At 32.1% G+C, this 18,536-nt stretch overlaps 4 protein-coding genes across 14 annotated transcripts in view; 1 reads left to right on the forward strand and 3 right to left on the reverse strand.

The window, feature by feature from the left end:
- Positions 1–928: 928 nt before the first annotated feature.
- LOC143174768 (phospholipase B1, membrane-associated-like) lies at positions 929–4,551 on the reverse strand. Of its 3 annotated transcripts, none has more exons than XM_076369702.1 (5): positions 4,377–4,551; positions 2,744–2,839; positions 2,228–2,415; positions 1,851–2,029; positions 929–1,603 (listed from the first exon to the last, which is right to left on the reverse strand). In XM_076369702.1, coding segments are annotated over exons 3-5 (309 nt in total). In that variant the 5' UTR covers positions 2,230–2,415; positions 2,744–2,839; positions 4,377–4,551; the 3' UTR covers positions 929–1,475. The 3 variants fall into 3 exon arrangements, with proteins under 3 accessions (XP_076225817.1, XP_076225818.1, XP_076225819.1); XM_076369704.1 differs by having other exon boundaries at positions 1,486–1,722; XM_076369703.1 differs by lacking the exons at positions 2,228–2,415; positions 2,744–2,839; positions 4,377–4,551 and having other exon boundaries at positions 1,851–2,136.
- Positions 4,552–5,603: 1,052 nt separating this feature from the next.
- On the forward strand, positions 5,604–8,711 carry spag (RNA polymerase II-associated protein spaghetti). 8 transcript variants are annotated; one of them, XM_031975757.2, is made up of 9 exons: positions 5,604–5,676; positions 6,012–6,235; positions 6,301–6,441; positions 6,522–6,766; positions 6,890–7,100; positions 7,183–7,548; positions 7,610–7,867; positions 7,950–8,142; positions 8,227–8,711. In XM_031975757.2, exons 2-9 carry the CDS (start codon positions 6,098–6,100, stop codon positions 8,313–8,315), a joined length of 1,641 nt encoding a protein of 546 aa, XP_031831617.1. In that variant the 5' UTR covers positions 5,604–5,676; positions 6,012–6,097; the 3' UTR covers positions 8,316–8,711. The 8 variants fall into 8 exon arrangements, with proteins under 8 accessions (XP_031831617.1, XP_031831614.1, XP_031831611.1 ...); XM_031975754.2 differs by having other exon boundaries at positions 5,658–5,726; XM_031975751.2 differs by having other exon boundaries at positions 5,669–5,761.
- On the reverse strand, positions 8,493–11,197 carry IFT54 (intraflagellar transport 54). Its single transcript, XM_031975749.2, has 10 exons — positions 10,805–11,197; positions 10,609–10,726; positions 10,409–10,521; positions 10,076–10,333; positions 9,579–9,997; positions 9,387–9,512; positions 9,067–9,313; positions 8,878–8,997; positions 8,713–8,798; positions 8,493–8,643 (listed from the first exon to the last, which is right to left on the reverse strand). Exons 1-10 carry the CDS (start codon positions 10,937–10,939, stop codon positions 8,493–8,495), a joined length of 1,773 nt encoding a protein of 590 aa, XP_031831609.1. The 5' UTR covers positions 10,940–11,197.
- A 2,924-nt stretch (positions 11,198–14,121) lies between these two features.
- Poxn (paired box pox-neuro) overlaps positions 14,122–18,536 on the reverse strand; it is a 39,337-nt gene continuing 34,922 nt past the window's right edge. For both annotated transcript variants that reach the window (XM_076369866.1, XM_031975642.2), the window contains exons 5-6: positions 17,338–17,506; positions 14,122–16,818 (exon numbers count right to left, since the gene is read on the reverse strand). In XM_076369866.1, coding sequence (XP_076225981.1) covers positions 16,302–16,818; positions 17,338–17,506 — 686 coding nt within the window. In that variant the 3' untranslated portion in view covers positions 14,122–16,301. The remainder of the gene's footprint in view (positions 16,819–17,337; positions 17,507–18,536) is intronic.

The raw sequence follows: 18,536 nt of genomic DNA on the forward strand, positions 1-18,536 counted from the left end.
ACCGTATGAACTAAAAGCTAGTAAGCGTCATCTTGGCACGAGCGGTAAAGAAGTTTACATAATTTTAGGACGTACAGTGTGCTCACACTACTCAGTACCCGTATACCGGTATAAACATATCTTTAGTCTGTAATACCGACGCAGAATAAGGAAAACTGACTTAGTACTAAACTACCGTATCAGTTAAAATGACTGGTTTCAGTTTCCTTGTTTCGTAATGATTGGCATCTTAAAATTATTGAATATTCGAAATTATAACAAATATAAAAAAAACTGAAAATAATCTATTGCTACAATTTTTATAGAGATTACATATCAATCATGTTAAATGTTTGGTTGTCTAGTGTCAAGATACGTAGTACAGATATTAGAGCTTATGAGAATTATTGTCTAGAGCTTCGGAGATAACTCAGGATCCTCGTTCCATTTTGGTGCCGCGCTCGATGTAACCAATAATACAAGTTTTTATGCTTGTTAATAGTTGAAATTATATACTACATTTCTGCTACGAATATATTACACAACTTGGTCACATATTCTGAACTACCGACTGTGTAAAAAATCAAAGGTTTGAATCCGCCTTCTATGCCTAGAGAACGGTCAACAGGAAAACTACACCATGCAAAATGGTCAAAGTTAACCAACTAATAAGTACAAATCTAACTCTCCAAATTAAACAGCAATATAATTTTTAGAGCCGATAACGCTGTAAAAATTGACCTCCCAAGACACACTTTCCATGTTTTAGTCTTATATAATTTAATAATTAATTGCTCGATTCAAGTGAAGTCCGCTAGTGCATTCGGACATTTTTATGGTGTCGGTATATCAGAACAGGTATTTCAATAATTACAGAAATATTCGAGTGTACACGAATAAAATGGACATACTGTTTTTTTTTATTTATTTATTTATTTTGTTTTTCCTTGCTTTCAGTTTTCATAACATTCTCTGTTTACATATGTACGTTTACATACTGTTTACATATAAACCCATCTTATCTTTATGACATAAATAAGTTTTTAAAAATTACAGACATACAATAAGTATGTTATTATTATATTAATAACATAATTTTGTCATCAGAATGACACTCCAATTCTACTATACAATTACAATTATGTAACAATTATGTAACAACCCTGACGTGTAATGAAATAATACTTAAGTTTTCTCGAATTTATGAAAATTGTAACAAATTAAATTCAACAAATTACAAATTGCATTGCTGATTTCGATTTTATTTAATTTTTCATTAATACGAAAGCATGCATTTATATACATATTAAAAAATGTATATATATTGATATGCAAATATGTTATTTTCATGTGATTATGTGGTAGGTTAACACCACTCACCAGAGATATTAAAATAATCATTTACGTCACTACTCTACGCATTCAAATATTCTTTACGACAAAATCATATAGCTTGAGAAACTCGCCCTAAATTAAAAAAGATTGTTACCTATTCGTTAATTTTCACGTATCACCAGGTACGGTTTTTCTGCACTAGGACACAGGAACTTTTCACTCATCGAATACCAATTAGTACTCTTATTACCATTCAGTTCCATCAAGTTGTTCCACAAAACATTCCCCACTAGCAACAAGTATGTTAAAATCAACGAGTATTAATTAATAAATAGTATAATAAGTTTAAGAATACATAGTCCTGCGAATCATCGAAAAATAGATACACTTTTCTAATTATTCATGTATCTGTAAAAAATTGTTTAAAAAAAGCTTTCACTTTCATTTATCTGTATCTTTTCGAATTACACGAATGAGTATGTAGACTAAAGTACTAAAATTAATGAAATGCTGCGTATTGTTAATATCATACTCACATAATGCTTGTGATTTCTGACTTATATGGAAACAATCGTAGGCCATGTAGGAAAGATCAGTGTACCCATCATTTGCTAAGGGTATGATTACATTTTTAAAACCTGGTAAAACTTCAACTGTGAAGTCTTTTCTGTGAAACTCTGGATACTCCACAACAGCTTCTTCCATTTTCTGCCACCTAGAATCGCAACACTACTGCAATATAATCGTCAAACAAGTGTTATGTCGAAGTAAATAACTGAATGAACGTATAAATAATCTAGTCAGAATTTATAAAACATTTAGGTTATTGATAATAATCAAAGATATTTGCAATAATAAAGAATAAAACTTCATATTCAAAATAATTATGTTTGAGAATATTCGGAAGCGTTACATAAGTCCGCCAATTCCCCTGGCCACCGGATGTAGACGTAACACCTCTGTTCTCTATTATTATTTCTGGCCCATTTGTCGCAAATATTGCATAACCGGCTGACAATGAATCGCCCATGCTACCAAACACGTAAATGTCTCCTGGTCTTAAACGATTAACGGAAGTCGGTACTTGCGAAGATCTAGCACCTATCCAAAAAAGTTATAAATACAATCATATCTATTACAACATGAATAAAAAAAATATTATATTATTTCACTGCATATCGAGTATCAAATATTTTAATAGTACTTTATTAGGTATACTTCAACTAAATTTAAATAAATTTTAAATTTCGTTCGAAGTAAATGTCTGTTTCAGTACTGTTTTATTTTACATATAAGCATCTTATCTGATTATTTCGAAAAATAGAATAATAGACGCTTTAGTGTAAAATCTAAATGCATGTAATGTCGTTTTTTGTTATCTTTTATTGAAGTTAACTGTGTATCTTAAAACAATTGAATTTTAAATCACCTGTTACGTTACATGGAAAGAGTACACTTGATGGAACTTTTTCCTGGGTATTTGGAAATACATCACTCCCACTTCTCTAGTTTGATATTCTGTTAACTGTCATATAACAAACAGTTGTATTAATAAATTATATGAATTTTTAAACGTGTTAAAAGAATGCAGGAATTGAAATGGTTCCGAAAATAACTGTTTGAAGCTGTTATATATCGGTTCCGACCAAAACAGTTATAAATAATCGAATTATTAAATTTTTAAAGTAATAAAAACTGAAATAATGTCATTTTCGGTTCCGGTTCTTCAGAACCAATATAATCAGGGTTCTATAGTTGTTATTTTTTGGTTTTTGAAAGTTACGAAGAACCGAAAGGTAACAGTTGTAGAATCGTTTCAGAACTGATATACCGAATAATAGTTATGACTTATTTCGATTCTTCATAACTGTTTCAAGGACCGAAACCGATATAATAACTATTTTTAACCGGTGGAATGTTATTCCGATAGTATTGCTACGGGTAGTAGGAAATTTGAAGGGATGGTACTGCAGAAATCCATAAAGGCATTAACAAAATTTAATTAGCACAAAAATACTGTTAAATATTGAAGATACTATTCAAATGTAATTCTGTAGCACTGAAATAGATATTTTTACTTATTCAATGATAAATATTATATATCTTATTTCTAGAAGTGCACACCTGCAGTTTTCAGTAGATTTATATGGTATTAAGAAAGGTTATGTGAATATCAACTCAAAAAATTGTTTGATTAATGGCTAAAAGAAAAATATGGGAAAGGTACTTCGCTTCAAGGAGGTTCAAATCTTAATGATCCGGGAGATGTCTACAAAATTTTCAGTGAAAAACAAAAAATCAAGTAGACATCCAGGTACTGGGGTATTGAAATCAAAATCCTATTAACGTCATTTTATTTCTTACACAAAGACAAACAATTTTTCAATTTGCCTATTTCTTTATTTTTTATTTTATTTTAGTTGTTTATTTTTCTTAGTTCTTATCAGTTTTCCAAGTACCTTATAAATTTGTATTTTTAGCCTCAATGTTGAGGTCTTATTTTTAACTTGTAACGGTTAATATAATCCTTAAAGAAAAGATGAGTTGAATATTTTTCAATGTTCAATATGTATACAATGTCTTTTTGCAATTAATGTTTACTTCTCAGATAACATTTTTTGTTAAATCTCATGTTTTCAACATAGTATTCAAATAACAGGGTATAAAAATATCAACCTGTGATATAAATGCCTACATTAATGCATGCGCGTCACCAGTCATAAGTATCAAGGAAAGGAACCGGAAAAGATTATATTCCTATAACCACACATTTCAACCTTTACCATACCAAGTACTGTCCCTCAGAGACTTCAAGAATATTTATTTTTTATGTCATTCAAACCGTTGTTTGCCATCAGCATTTTAATCATGAAAGATTGAGTTTACGAATGAACTAAGAGTTTGCGACCAAAAGCATCTATTAAAACTAGTTTCTAATGTCTAGCGACAGAATGTAATTAACAAAAGAGATAATTGAAAAAAGAACTATTTATTGTATACACAGCATTCCGTGTCACCATAAAAAATCGACAAAAATCGTCGATGTGCTTTCGTTCACGTACCGTAAGAGCGGAAGACAGCATGACGATATTGACTATAAAGTTCCAAGTTTGCTGGACTATCCACTTCCGTCCTTTGAGCTGCGATCAGGACACAGAGCTGCAGAATCAAGAAAATGCTTATTAATCGGCCCATCGCAAGCGTGTGTTACGGAAAGTGTACTGGGAGACGATAATGGTTTCCAGCTTTCCGCGTCGCGGTACCGAACGAATGATTGAATTCTTGACAGGACAGTACGAGATTGCCGTGTCTGCTACAGGGTGTTTCTAAATTCTAGCGCACAAATGATAAGACGTGAGGTCACGGCACCTAATATGGAACACCTGATTTGAAAAGCTTGTCAAAACGAGGGACATGCATTCTTGTCAATAAAACCTATATCAAATCACGAAGAAATTAATAAATATTCATACACCGATCAACAACATCAGAAAAATTTAAATGCCTTCGAGCTGCGGTAAAAAATATGAATAAAGTCAAAAACAGCGCACAGTGTCCGATTTGGCTGTTTTAGGCAGTTAAAATTTAAAACACTTATATATAATAATAATAACAATAATAATAATACTAATCAGTTATAAAGTATATAATAAATGAATAAATATTAAATATTGTTAATTATATACTTATATAAAAAACTGCATATTTATATAAAATGAGTTACATTTTGTCGCGTATAATAAATAATAATAACCCAATAGGTAATAATATATTATTAGAATCAATTATATAATATATAATAGTACGATCACGCTCGGACTTTCGAACGCTTTGTGTTGCGTTTCAGAAAACATGCTCCAAAAAACAATGGTGCAAAAATGTGCAAAATTTGTTTTATTCGTAATAAACATATAGCTTTACCGAATATGATAGTGCTTGAAAAAAGGTCGAATCTCACAGGACAATATAACAAAATCATTCATGAAATATTACAATTGTAAGAAATATCATTGATTATAAATCACGTTCAAATATAAATAATAACACAAAGGTACATAATAAATGAATCACGTACTATTAAAAGTATAGTATATATTTACCTGAGAAACTTTGATTTTGGAAAAAGTATACACAATGTCTTTGAAACACATGAAAATGTTTCGAATATAAAGATCAATTTCTTTTTATTTATAAATGTTAATAAAGACATCCTGAAATAACATATATAAAAAAAATGTAATTGTAATATTAAATAAGTGAAAATTATCGTTCATTTCAGAATGTGTTATCTTTTTGATCCGGACTTATCTTAAGTCGGTGTTCAGATTCAGTTAATTCAAATATTTCCCGATACGCAGCACTGTAAGAAACAATAAACGTATTTTGAAATTGTCGAACTAAGAAGTAGAACTGTAATTTAAATTGATAAAAACAGTGTCATAGTAAAGTAATAAAGTAGACAATTATTTTAGTATATGGAAATTTGTTTGGGGCAACTGTAGATTTGTAACAACCTATTGCAATTTTAATATTATGGAATAACCAATAGCGTAACCCCTTTAAGATATTTGTAATTTTGTTAAAATCAAATGAAGCCGCGTAGAGTAAAAATTAAATGAAAACTGTATTCACTTAGTTAATTAAAATTATAAAACGTAAAGTAGTATATAAACGACAAAATGTTTGTTTATTTACAGTATCTAAGGAATATATGTATATCAAATTAACCTAACCTTCCAAGTGACGTTTCATATCTGCAGTTACATTAAATAACGTTATAACAATGGACAAATCTATATTAGTGCAAAAACAAGTAAAAGATAATGCAGAAGATATGCAGAAGGAATTTCTTGATATGAAAAATTGGGAGGAACAAATGAAACGTAAAGATGAGGAATTAAGGAGAGAAGCGAGTGGTGAAGTAAGTACTATTAATAAATATTTAATATACCATATTTTATAATTACGAGAATGACTTGGTTGTAGAGCACATTACCACCAATCAGAAGCAAAACTAAAAATAAAAATAAAACAAAAACTGCTCCTACCAAAGAAAATGGAAATAGTAATATCAAACCCAAAAGAATTAAGTCACACGATTATTCTGCTTGGGAAAAATTTGATGTAGTAAGTTATTAAGTATGAAATAATATTAACATCATAAAGCAAGCTGTATATAATTATTAATTATGCATATTGTGTCGAAGGATAAAGCATGTAAAGATATAGATAAACAGGAGCAGTCAAGTGACTCTGGAGATGAAACTATGTCTAAAGAAGAGTTAGAAAAAGCACACGAAATTGCAACAAAGCACAAAGATGAAGGCAATTCATTTGTACGTTCTTGTGAATGGGTCAAAGCTATTCAGTGTTATAATCAAGCCATAACAGCTTTTCCATATGATGCTGTGTTTTTTGCAAATCGTGCACTTTGTCAGTTAAAGCTAAACAAGTAAATATTTTTCGCAATATGATAGTTAATTATATCATATAGGAGTTAACTTTTTAAATACAACAGGATAAATCTATTAAATTTTTCTTGTGTCCTTAATTTAAGCCACTATATATTTTTTAGTTTCCATTCTGCAGAATCAGACTGTTCCGCAGCAATACAATTAGATGAAACTTATGTAAAAGCTTATCATAGGAGAGCTACAGCCAGAATGAACTTAAAACAATACAAAGAAGCTAAACAAGATATAGAGAAAATCTTAAAGTTGGAACCTTCTAGTAAAGAAGCAAAATCATTATTAGTTCAAATTGAAAACAAGATTAAAACCTCAAATGTGAGTACTAATTAAACAGATACAATTTCAGTAAAATTTTCGTTGAATTATAAGAAATACTATTTGATGTCAATTTATACAGTCATCTACCACACCAAAGGAAAGTACAGAAAAATCTCCTGTAAAATCTATAGTTGACAAGAAAATAGGAGAAAAAAATTGTCCAAATATATCAAACATCAAAATAGTAGATAGTAAAGATAATGAAGACATTAAGCATACTAAAGATGATAAAAGTAACATTGAGCTTAAACAAACTAAATGCACTAAAAACAGTATAAAACCTGAGGAAAATCTAATAAATGTTAAAGGTGATAAAACTGCTCATGTGGAACTTATTCCATTGAATCAAAAGAAAATTGATTCACGAATTCCTGATTGGCTACCAGAAAAAGGTGATGTTGCCATAATAGAAACTATTATAAGGCCACCTCACCTCTGTTCAAAGGTAAGATTATATGTTAATAAAATTAAGATGAATGTAAATACAGTGTCTTCATTGCTTCTAGATACCATTAAAAAGAATACCAATTGAAGAAGTGGAATTTAATAGTACTAAACAAAATTATGAGAATGATAAAGCAGTATGTAACAGACAATTGGAAACAAATAGTACAGATGATAATTTTAAGACAAATAATTCGGTTAAGGTTTCTGAATCATTAGAGTGTACTAATAAAATACCTCCAGTCCCTAAAACAGCTGTACAGTTTATAATGCATTGGAAAACAAATAAATCATTAGAATTTAGATATAAATATTTACACGTAAGAGTAATACAATGATAATTCACTTTTTTAATTTTATAAGTACTTGAACTAATAATGCAACTAAATATTTAAATTTCAGCAATTACCTGAAAATAGTTTACCTAATATCTTTCAAGACTCTATGGAATCTGATATTTTCAGTGAAATAATAGAAGTTTTAAGGATAGAATTTGTAAAACGGAAAGAGTTTATATTTTCTTATCTGAAAGATCTCAGTGTGGTCAAACGATTTAGAGCTCTTATCATGTTCATGAGTAATAAGGAAAAAGAAAGTAAGTATCATTATGTTTAATACAAAATATTTTAAGATTCTTCTGATAACATTGTTTTTCTTATCATTTATTATGCATATTTAGGTTTAAGAATACTTTTTGAGCATTGTAAAAGAGTGGAAAATATACCACTAAATGAAATTGCGCTTTTACAAACTAAATACGAAATCTAAAAGAAGCTTAACATGCACCAATTTAGTTCATAAAAAATAATTTTACGTTGTATTGTTTAATGAGGCATATTACAGTATATATTATACATTTGGTTATCTTACATATATACAGTGTATATACAAATAAAACAAGAAAAACGTGAAGATTTCTGTCATAAACACATCGTAGAGTAAAGCTCACACACGGCCGTTTAATAACGTTTGTATTCGTTGATCATTTTTCATTATTTGTGATTTTATTTGACATATTTTGTCCAATTGTATTTTCATGTTTTGATCAATTTCATGTAATGTTTCTTTCATAGGTTCTATTAACTCTTGTGTTTTTCTGAAAATAAGAAAGTTACTGCATATATGTAACATCCTTTTAGTCATTAAAAGTTTTTACATTCCTTACATTTTTTCTGACTTTAATTTTTCGCTCACTTGTTGATATTGAGTTCTCCATTCTAATAATTCTTTTTGCATTATTTCAACATCTTCCTGCCAATATTATACCATGAAACGGATTGTTAATAAAAAAAACTACTATTGTTAGTATATGTTATTAAAAAGTCTGTACCTGAAAATAATCTAACAACTTTCCTAGTGGATTTGTTGCACGGGTTAGAGTTTGGATTGTGTTACGAAGTTTATCAACCTCTTTAATAACTGTGTCACGCTTTGAACTGGTATCCCATGCCTAATAATAAGTCTATTATTAAAGTAAAATTAATATATAAAAGAAAAGAAAGAATTTTCGTGTCCTTACAATGTTTGTTTTCTTAGGCATTACATCTATATTTTCATTATTAACAAGTTCTTTTTGCGTTTCTAATATTTGGGCAACAAGATGTCCATGTTCTTGCGTCAATTGATCGTCAACTTTGAATGTACCACTATTCTCTAGAGAATCACCGCCACCACCTCTGGTTTCCATAACTACCATATCTTCAGCATCATCATCTTCTTTACTTTCAGAATTTTCTACAATAACAGTTATATTTCCCATAGGCGTTCTGGAAAAATAGGCTCTAATCAATAGATGTTTCATACTATTTTTTATGACAATATATTTCAGTTAATGCTTACAGTATTTCTTCATTAACAGATAATTCGGGCTTTCCCCGTAGTCTAGGCGCAGCAGGTCTAGCACTAATTGGTCTTGCAGATGGTGGGCGTAGAGAAGTTTTTGGTCTAGTATTTGATTGTGAAGCACTGAAAGCATCAAGTTTCTTCAAATAACTGTAAAATCTTTAATCGATAGGATGTATTCAGAAGTACCTTGTGTCAATGTGTTCCAATTGAGATTGTTGAGTCTCTAATACTAAATTATCAAACTTTTCTTCATTTTGATTAGAAATTTCATTTTTCATTTCAGTGTCTTTATGTTCCACCGTTGTGTTCTCCATACTTTCATTAACTTTATTGTTTTTGTTATTTATAGATTTAGTTTCTAAGTACATGGTGTCTGATACATTCTGTACATGATTCTGAGATTCACTGCTTTCATTATATGTTGTTTGTTTAGATTTGTTGTCAACCTCTTTTTGCTTTTTGTTTTCATTTGGCTTTTTATCCACATTTACATCTTCTTGTATGAGAGTAGTTTCAGATGAAAGTATGGAAGATGTACTGGGTTTAGGTTTAGCAGATGAAGATCTCCTTCTATGTGCAGACGAAGGAACTTTGTCCTGTGTTGACTGAAAAATGTAAATCTTAAATATTATCTTTTGTCTTGTTAAAAAATTACATATAATGTGGCATCTTGTTTTACTTACTGAAGTTTGTGTAATTTCAATATCTTTTTGAGATTCTCGATTTTCATCTTTATGTGTTTCCATATTATGTGTTTCTGCTTTATGTTCATTCTTTTTTCTTTGATCAGAAGTCTTATCTCTACCAGTTGTAACTCTTTTTTGATGGACTTCTTTTGATGTCTTTTTCTCCTCTCTCTTAGTTGATGATTTACTTTTTGATGTTGATTTACCTTTCTCTAAATTTTTTTTATAATGTTCTATAGCTTCAGTACTATTTATCTGTTTTATAAAGTACTTATTATTCTTTTATACCTTTAAATTATTGCATCTTAAAATGTACTAAATCTGTATTACCTTCTTATCTAAAGCTTTTCCAATTGTTTGTAGTAATTCATTTGTCTTAGTTGGTTCCTGGCCAGAAATTATTTTACTGGCTCTTACAGTTAAATTAGTACCAGTAGCAAGTTCTAAAATCATTTTAAAGGATACTTCAGTAATCATCTAAGAAATGTTAAACATTTTATATTTTTGTTTTGGAAATTATATGTACTTACTGACAACGTCAATTAATTTTGTTAAATATGCAAGTTTTGCTTCTTTATTATTTATATTCTCAGAGTTCAGTTCTTCTTCAGTGAATAACCCATCTAAGAAACCAGTTTCCCTGATCACCTATAATACAATTTTTAATTAGTGTTAAAGTATTGCGTATTCAAATGTCACTTGTAACAGAGAAAATATATTTGTTACCGCTGATACAATGTCGTGAAGAAATCTGAACGGTGGTTTCTTTAAAAGTTTTTCAGTCAGTGGAGGCTTTTTGAAATATTTTCCAAGAAGATCTTGTGTCTTCTTAATTACTTCTGGCTTCACATCATCTGCCATTGTTAATTACAATTAGAACGTGTTGTCAATTTTAACATATGTTACTCTTCAATTTGATACATTTTTTGTTGTACTAACTAGTTGCATAGCAACGGCTGTACCATTAACACGCGCTATCATATAATGGAAAATACAGAAAACAAGTACAAATTACAATTAAGTATTATGTCCATGACGTTAATTTGTATATTGAATTGTTTTTAATCAATAAAGTATATTGTTTATTTTCGGTTCCAACATTTTTAATTAATATGAAAGGGAGATGGTAGGTAATGTAGATCACATAGTAAATATCGATAAAGAAGATTTAGAAATCTAGGACTGATAATAGCGTCCTCTACTCGATCAGAACTACATTCTAACTGAACTACAAATGTAATTGATTCGGTAGAGACATCGAATAAAATGCAAAAAATGAATAATATAAAAAACGTGTAAATTTCATTTATTCCAACAACTCTTTCTGCTCTGAAGACACTATAGAGTGAACTGAGAATTTTTACATGTGTACTCTTTTTTATAGATTAGTTCCTACCATAACTCTCCACGACTTGTACAGAAAGTTGCGTGAAATTAGTGATCGATAGATCCATTTGATCACCGATAAATTAATCATTTCCAGCCATTCAATAGTTATAAAGAACTAATGATTTTTTTTGTAAAAGACGTTGTCGGACATCCTTTCTTAATAGAAAGCAATTCACCATGCAAATTGTGAACTGGTATCGTCAATAAGAAAAAAAAGCGACAAACAAAGTAATTTTCAAAGCGTGAATGTTTCAAAGAAGGTTTACATTGAAACGTTATTCTTGTTGCGAGACGTTGATATTTATAAATAACAGGAATCGTTATTCAGTTTGTTTAACGTCCGCGAGGAAAACCGCCACGCACTTGCTTTTATGCTCGCGATGTCGGTGACGATGGCTCGATTAGAGGAAGCACCACCTCGGATAAATCGCCGGACGTCGCGTCGTGGCGTTAGCGTTTTATAGTGCATTAATTAGTCCGTGATGAGGAGGCGGATAAAAAGTTTTTACAACGTTGTAAATGCAAACGGGGGGCCTTACGCTCGCGCCGCGACGATCCACCATTTAATTCCCTCTTCGTTTTAACACCGGCCGACGTTTCGTCGCGCATTACAAGGCGTGTGTTAGTGATGGGACCAAGTGCATCGCAAGCACGAAGCTAGATTGAAAATTTCTGTCATACAATCAGAAAATTAACGAACAGACATAATTAAATAAAGTAAAAAGAATATTTATTTTAAACTCATATTAACAATTTTATGTAACCACTTGGAATCTATCTGTAACTCTTGTCTTCGAAAGTAATTAAAAATTAACGATTATTCAAATTAATTTATCAAAAATGACATAGATATAGGTATATGAAATTGAAATTTATGCTGAATAAATTATACTAATATTTGAATATTACTGAAAACAATCTTAATATTCAATATATTCCAAATACCTACAGATATCAGCTGTGACCAATTTTCACTTGCAAAATTTGAAAGTAACTATAACATCTCCTAAAGAAGTTTACACAAAATTATAGCCAATATTTTCAGAAACGGCTATTAAACTTGTAGTTCTTACTTCTAATAATTCAGTGTCTTCTTGTAATTGTAAATGTATTAATTTGACGAGTATACCTCTATTTTCATAAAGTTATTTACGTTATCAATCGGTAGGATCCAAAATATTCTGTTGTGCCATTATTAAATCCGCACACATTGAGCTTGATCCCATCGCTGGTGCACAGCGTGTCCGCGTGTGTCACACGTGGACCACTAACCGTTTATGGCATTACCACGTTCGAAAGCGGCGGTGTTCCCCACCATCGAGGCGTGCTTTATTGCCATCGCTTTATTAGGCTTTCGTTTAATTGACACGGACTAGCGGCCGAGCTTGGCATACTTTCGTCCCGAGTTACGAGCTAATCGTGCTTTCTAACGAGCGTGGCCCTTGTTTTAATGCGCCCCATCGATTTTTTCCTAACGTTAGATTAACCACTTTATGACGCGACGTTTGAACGCTTTTTTCGTTTCGTTTCATCTATCGGCGACGCCGAAATCTGCTGCAGCGAGAAAATGCTGTTATCGAGTTACCACTTCCACCGAATTTATCAATAATTTGAATAACGATTAAATAGTAGCAATATTATACGTACGAAAATAAATTATCAATTAGTAATCTTGGTAGCGCATCCTTGGATCCTGGATGCAGAGAAAAGGTTACAGACAACGGCCATTTTGCACAGCACTCGAAGAGGGAAAAGTCTCTGCGGGACATCTAAAAGGATATTATTTGGTATATATTGGGAAAGTGTTAATGTATTCAAAGTGTAATGAGAAAGTTATGAAAATAGAGATGTAAATGATTGAAATTTCAATTGATTAAGAATTCTCGATAAATCAGCATTATGAAATATCTCCGATTGTAATAAATGTTTAAATTGCACTTTGATTTAAGACTCGAATTAATACACTTCTTCTTCTTCTTCTTCTTCTTCTTCTTCTTCTTCTTCTTCTTCTTCGAGAGAGAGAGACAGATTTCCTTAAACTTATTCTGTTAAAAAAATAGTAACTTTTTTTGTGATGAATCTATAATGAAGAGATTAATAGGTGAATAAGGCAATGGAGATAATTGAATTTAATGATTATACTAAAATTTATAATCAAACTTCGAATAGTTTAATGTAAATTTTGTAAGTGACATTCGTAAGTAGAATGAGACGGCCATTTTTAGACTGAAAAGTTTGCAGATTAAAAAAATGGGAGTATGTGTTTTATGTAAATTGTTTTAATATTTGGAACGAGCAATGAGCGATATAGGTGACGAATTTTCTTGGAACTTGTATCATATTCTGTCAAAAAGATTCTACTAAATACTTTGAAATTATAGGTTCGAAAAAAAACGATTTAAATGTTTGTTCGAATACAAAGTACGAAAAGTAAAGTACTACACTGACACATTTATTTTGTTATATTCAGCTGGCGCACATTTAAACGGTAATCGCTAAGCGAACATTGTAAATAATGACAACCAAAATTGTTTGTAAAAAGTACGAAACTAAAGGTAATAAACGTTCTGGTCACTTCATCGTTAATTTTAATGGATCGACGAATAGATTGATTGACGTAGCCACCTATTAATATTTTCGAGTGTACTTTTATTTCTATTAAGTATAATATCGTTCACGAAATGAATAATTAAAGTACGCTGATCACAAATTATAATTACGATTTACAAAATTATATTATATATGTCGAGGTATCGGGAATTTGATTCCATCCGGATCGTATCATACAAATTTGTAATGATCATCAAGTTTTTAGTTACCTTTTAATCACGTAATAATCGTTACACTACGAAACAATTGTTTTTGCCATATATGCGATTTGTATGTTATATCGTTAGACAGATTTGAAAATTGTTCTTTCGTAGTCGTTGGTACCGTACGACAGATCAATTTTCCTGATCATCCTAACAAAAACGAAGATATGGCACACTCAAGTCTACATTCATTCTCAAATTACCATTAATTTCCGAAACGATTAAACGAATAAATAAATTAAAAAAGAGAAACGAGTATTTCATCGGGGTTACTGGTCATTCCACTTTATTGGAGCGTCAAACATCCTCTGACTTAATGAAATTAAATATTGTACATGATAATATGGCATCATCCCACTCGCAAAACGAAATGATACAACACACAACACATGAAAAATATAATATACAACACAGGAAATCTTGTGTCGGTGATCACACACAAGAGGAAAAAGAAATTGATCTTCTTGAAAACATAGGAGCGGAAAAGTCTCGTAAAATATCTACGTATCGGTATGCATTATATCGTATATTATTATCGTGTCGTTACGCATACTTTAATGACTTCTCGTGTCAATGATAGAGCGTCGAGGATATCGAAGAACAAAGAATAATAATTTAATTATAAATTAGCTTAACAGATTTATGCGTGTAACCTACGGTATTGCAGTCAATAATGCATTTTCGACGACTGATGCTAAACGTTACTTATCAATTTACGCGTTCCTGCGTCGCTTCGTCAGCATGGCGACAACCGCTCCGCTCCTCGAACCTTTTGGACATCGATGAAACCATACTAATCATATTTTCGTTTGTAAAGTGATCTTATAAATACAGAGCCCTTGTGTTCTCAATGTTTTTTTTTTGGTAAATTATATTACACTTCTACGTTAAAATGTCATATAAGTAGTTCGCGTCACATTGATCGAATCGGGACCAACAATCGACAATTGTGATTTCATTCCTTCGGATGATGAGTTAGATTCGAAGAGAACAAACGAAATCATGGAGGTTTCAGTTTAGTGGGAAAAGAAAGTAGAAAATTAGCAGCGGTGTGAAGGTATTTTTAAATAAATTAGGTTTCCTTAATTACACGCTTCGTCGAACTTAAAGGTTCAAAGACGCAAAATACGGGAATGTTCCTCAGCATTCGAAAATACATACTGTTAATCGATTCCCTCGAGTAAGACTGACTGATGAATTTATATTTGATTCTTATGGCCGATTGATACCTTCACGTTGTTGGTTTTATTTATATTAACGTGTTCTGACAACGTTCTATCAGAATTTTTGAAATTGATTCGGAATATTTTGATTGGTACTTCATTAAATTCTTTTCCTTTTAAAATAGTGTCTTCGATAATTTTAGAATGGAAATAAATTCTCAAACATAAAAATATTTGAAATGGTAATAAAAGTGTTTAAAATAATTACAGAGTTATCATAACAGTTATACATAAAATTATACATAACACAGAACAGCAAAGGATTAAACCGATGAAGTATCCAGCCATACACATCAAATATAAACCTATCTCATTCCCATCTGTTCCATTGAAAACAATTCAAATTACATCAGATTGAGTAGTAAGTTCGTTCACGTTTTCTTCATTAAACTCTTCTTACTGTACTGGAAACATTTGTAGATATTGACATTGTTTGCTCTACTTGGAACTCAACCAAACTTCAAATAAAACAAATCAACTTTCATACAACCCTCAATACTTCAATCTTTTGTGCTCCAAGTGTAACACGTACAGGTAATCAGTATTCAATTCGTTACAGCCTTTAAACTATTCAATCACAAACAATACTCATCGACACAGCGTTTGTTATTCAAACTTGATACTCAATCTGATACAAGATTCCATTCCGTAGCTTCTTACTTCCTTTAGTCACCTCTTTCCGAACAGTTTCCGCGCCATGTGAGTACGAGATTTCTGAGGACACCTCCGAAGTTAGACGATCAACTTAGCCTCTATCGCTAGACTATGTTATTCTCCGGTCCGTTTTTCACGGGATCCTCAGATCTCCTTGTTGAGGACGATCCCGCAGGGTTGCACTACTCCGATGTTTGTCAGTTTCGGCCTCTTCGAGCTGCTCTTGCCCTCATCCTTCTTCAGCAGTTCCTCTATCGAGTATGGGTTCCTCTTCCGCTGAGGTTGCGCCGGCCTGCCCTCGGCCGCCGCTTCTTTGGCCATCGTGTTCTGCTCATTTCCGTTCTCCGCGATTCGCGGCGACGGTGTCTTCTGATTCTCGGTGCCGACCGGCGGTGGACTCTGCCCGTTTTCTACGCTTCCGGCAGGTCCCGACGTGCTGTGTCTGACGAAAGCGCTGCGGTCGCTGCCGATCTTCTGGCCCAGCTCCAATATTATCGGCGAATTCTGGAACGGCTTGTAGTGATCCTGCGACTCCGTGTTCTCATCGAGGTCGCTCTTGTCCAGGGAATCGTCGCTGCCCGTCATCGAGCTCGAGCTCGATTTCAGCTCGACCTGGTTCGCGCCGCCATTTTGCTCCGATAGGCGTTCCACGTCCAACGATCTGAAGAAAATATTTTGTTCTTTTTTAGAGTTGTTGGATAGCACGATGATGTAATTCGAGTGTTTATGTATTGTCGTAGGGGCCTCTAGGATCGTTTCGAATCTTCTAGCATAGATTTTAAGATCTAGAATTTAGAATTTCCTTGAATAGATCGTGTAGAGATCATATAGAACAGATTTAAATTATGATTTTTTAAAGTAGATAATAAAACTTGGAATTATTCGGTTCGATGACAGTGTACTTTTTACATTTTCCTTTTCTGGTAGCTCTGTTTTACTTAATGTTTTTTCTATTTTTCTGTTACCTTTCGTGCTTCTTATGTACTTTAAATGTACGATATAAATGTTGTTATTATAGAATTTCAGCTACTTTAAAGCGTCTTAAGTTCTAGTCAGGTTTCATGTGTTAAAAATGTAAAAGTTAACTTAATTTATTACTTTTTTTTCATATTCCATGTTTTTTTCACAGAAAAGTTTAAGTTATATACAAGCTTGATCGTTAATAGTTTCAAATACTCACGTGAAGGATTGCATTCCATGATGCAAGTGCAGCGTGGTGGCTTGGTACAGGGATGAATAGAAGCTCGGATTCCAAGATGGCGCGCTGGTATTACCGGAAGTCGTGGAAATGTGCAGTGGCCCCAACGCTCCCGGATAAAACAGCTGGTAATCCGTTCTCATTAGCGCGTCTGGAAATGAAACGGCAAGAAAACCCGAGCTCAATTAACGAACCAAACTATATACAAAATACGCATTATGCTACACTAAATCCAACGTCACATGCCAGAGCTAATATTTGACACTTTTTACAATATAAATTGGTGTTAATCGGACCGGCGAGTCCGACTAATCGCGATCATTATCGAACCGGTTGTCGAGATAAATAGGCATGTATAGTTACATGAAGGTACGAAGCGTACGAAGTTTCCTTCAAGTTTAATGTCTACATTTTCGAGCTCATCAGTCTAAATTGAGGTCGCTGGAACGAGACGTGAAAAAGGAGAGAACGAAGGGAGGGGAAATCATTATCATTCTTCAATGGGCACTTTGAACATGATACGGTGTTATCAGCGATAATAAGGAATCTATTAATGAATCTATTAATGAAACTTATAGCAGATCGTATACTAAATGTATTACTTTCAAATTTACCGCTACAATCAACAAACCGTAAAGAAAAAGCTATTCAACACTTTGTAGTCGAAACAGTGTTCTTAACAAAGCAAAGACTAAAGATCAAGATTCTTCGTAACGATTGTTCTATCTTTCTTATATCTCATACATTCAACAAAATTCGATTCATTCGATGTAAAATTAAGGTAGACAAGTTAGTTGATAAATTTGTTTTAGTGGACACGAAAATAAAAGGAAAGAGAAAAATTGAAAAACTTATTAATCGAGCAATATAAGAATTGATATAATGTTAAATGAACAGAAGAAAACTTAACAATTTCAAAACAAATTTTAAAACGGGTCATTTGACTGGCCACGGTACATTTAGTATTGAGTTTCTGTAAAAAACAGTATTATCCCAAATCGGCTGACGTGGCAGTTGAAGTGTTAAACTAAGATGAGTAATCATTGTCATCTTTTCCATAATTTCTCATGGGAAACGCGGAAACAGATTGCTGACGCTCGCTAGGTACCTCGAACCGGATCGTTCCTGCAGTCTGCTCCGAATTCCGTGATGCAATTTCGCCACGGTCCGAAAAAAGATCG

Source organism: Nomia melanderi, chromosome 8 (assembly GCF_051020985.1).
Source record: "Nomia melanderi isolate GNS246 chromosome 8, iyNomMela1, whole genome shotgun sequence".
Taxonomy (NCBI): Eukaryota; Metazoa; Arthropoda; class Insecta; order Hymenoptera; family Halictidae; genus Nomia; species Nomia melanderi.

What these genes read in the sequence shown, in the direction of transcription:
- LOC143174768 (XM_076369702.1), bottom strand. An exon ending in TCAGAAATCACAAGCATTAT is followed by an intron (nt 1,604 to 1,850) that starts GTGAGTATGATA and finishes ACTTGTTGCTAG; the next exon opens with TGGGGAATGTTTTGTGGAAC.
- IFT54 (XM_031975749.2), bottom strand. Translation starts at nt 10,939, where the DNA reads ATGGCAGATGATGTGAAGCCAGAAGTAATTAAGAAGACACAAGATCTT. An exon ending in AGTTGTTAGATTATTTTCAG is followed by an intron (nt 8,799 to 8,877) that starts GTACAGACTTTT and finishes TAATATTGGCAG; the next exon opens with GAAGATGTTGAAATAATGCA. An exon ending in AAATTAAAGTCAGAAAAAAT is followed by an intron (nt 8,644 to 8,712) that starts GTAAGGAATGTA and finishes TCTTATTTTCAG; the next exon opens with AAAAACACAAGAGTTAATAG.
- spag (XM_031975757.2), top strand. Translation starts at nt 6,098, where the DNA reads ATGGACAAATCTATATTAGTGCAAAAACAAGTAAAAGATAATGCAGAA. An exon ending in TGTCAGTTAAAGCTAAACAA is followed by an intron (nt 6,767 to 6,889) that starts GTAAATATTTTT and finishes TATATTTTTTAG; the next exon opens with TTTCCATTCTGCAGAATCAG. An exon ending in GAGTAATAAGGAAAAAGAAA is followed by an intron (nt 8,143 to 8,226) that starts GTAAGTATCATT and finishes ATGCATATTTAG; the next exon opens with GTTTAAGAATACTTTTTGAG.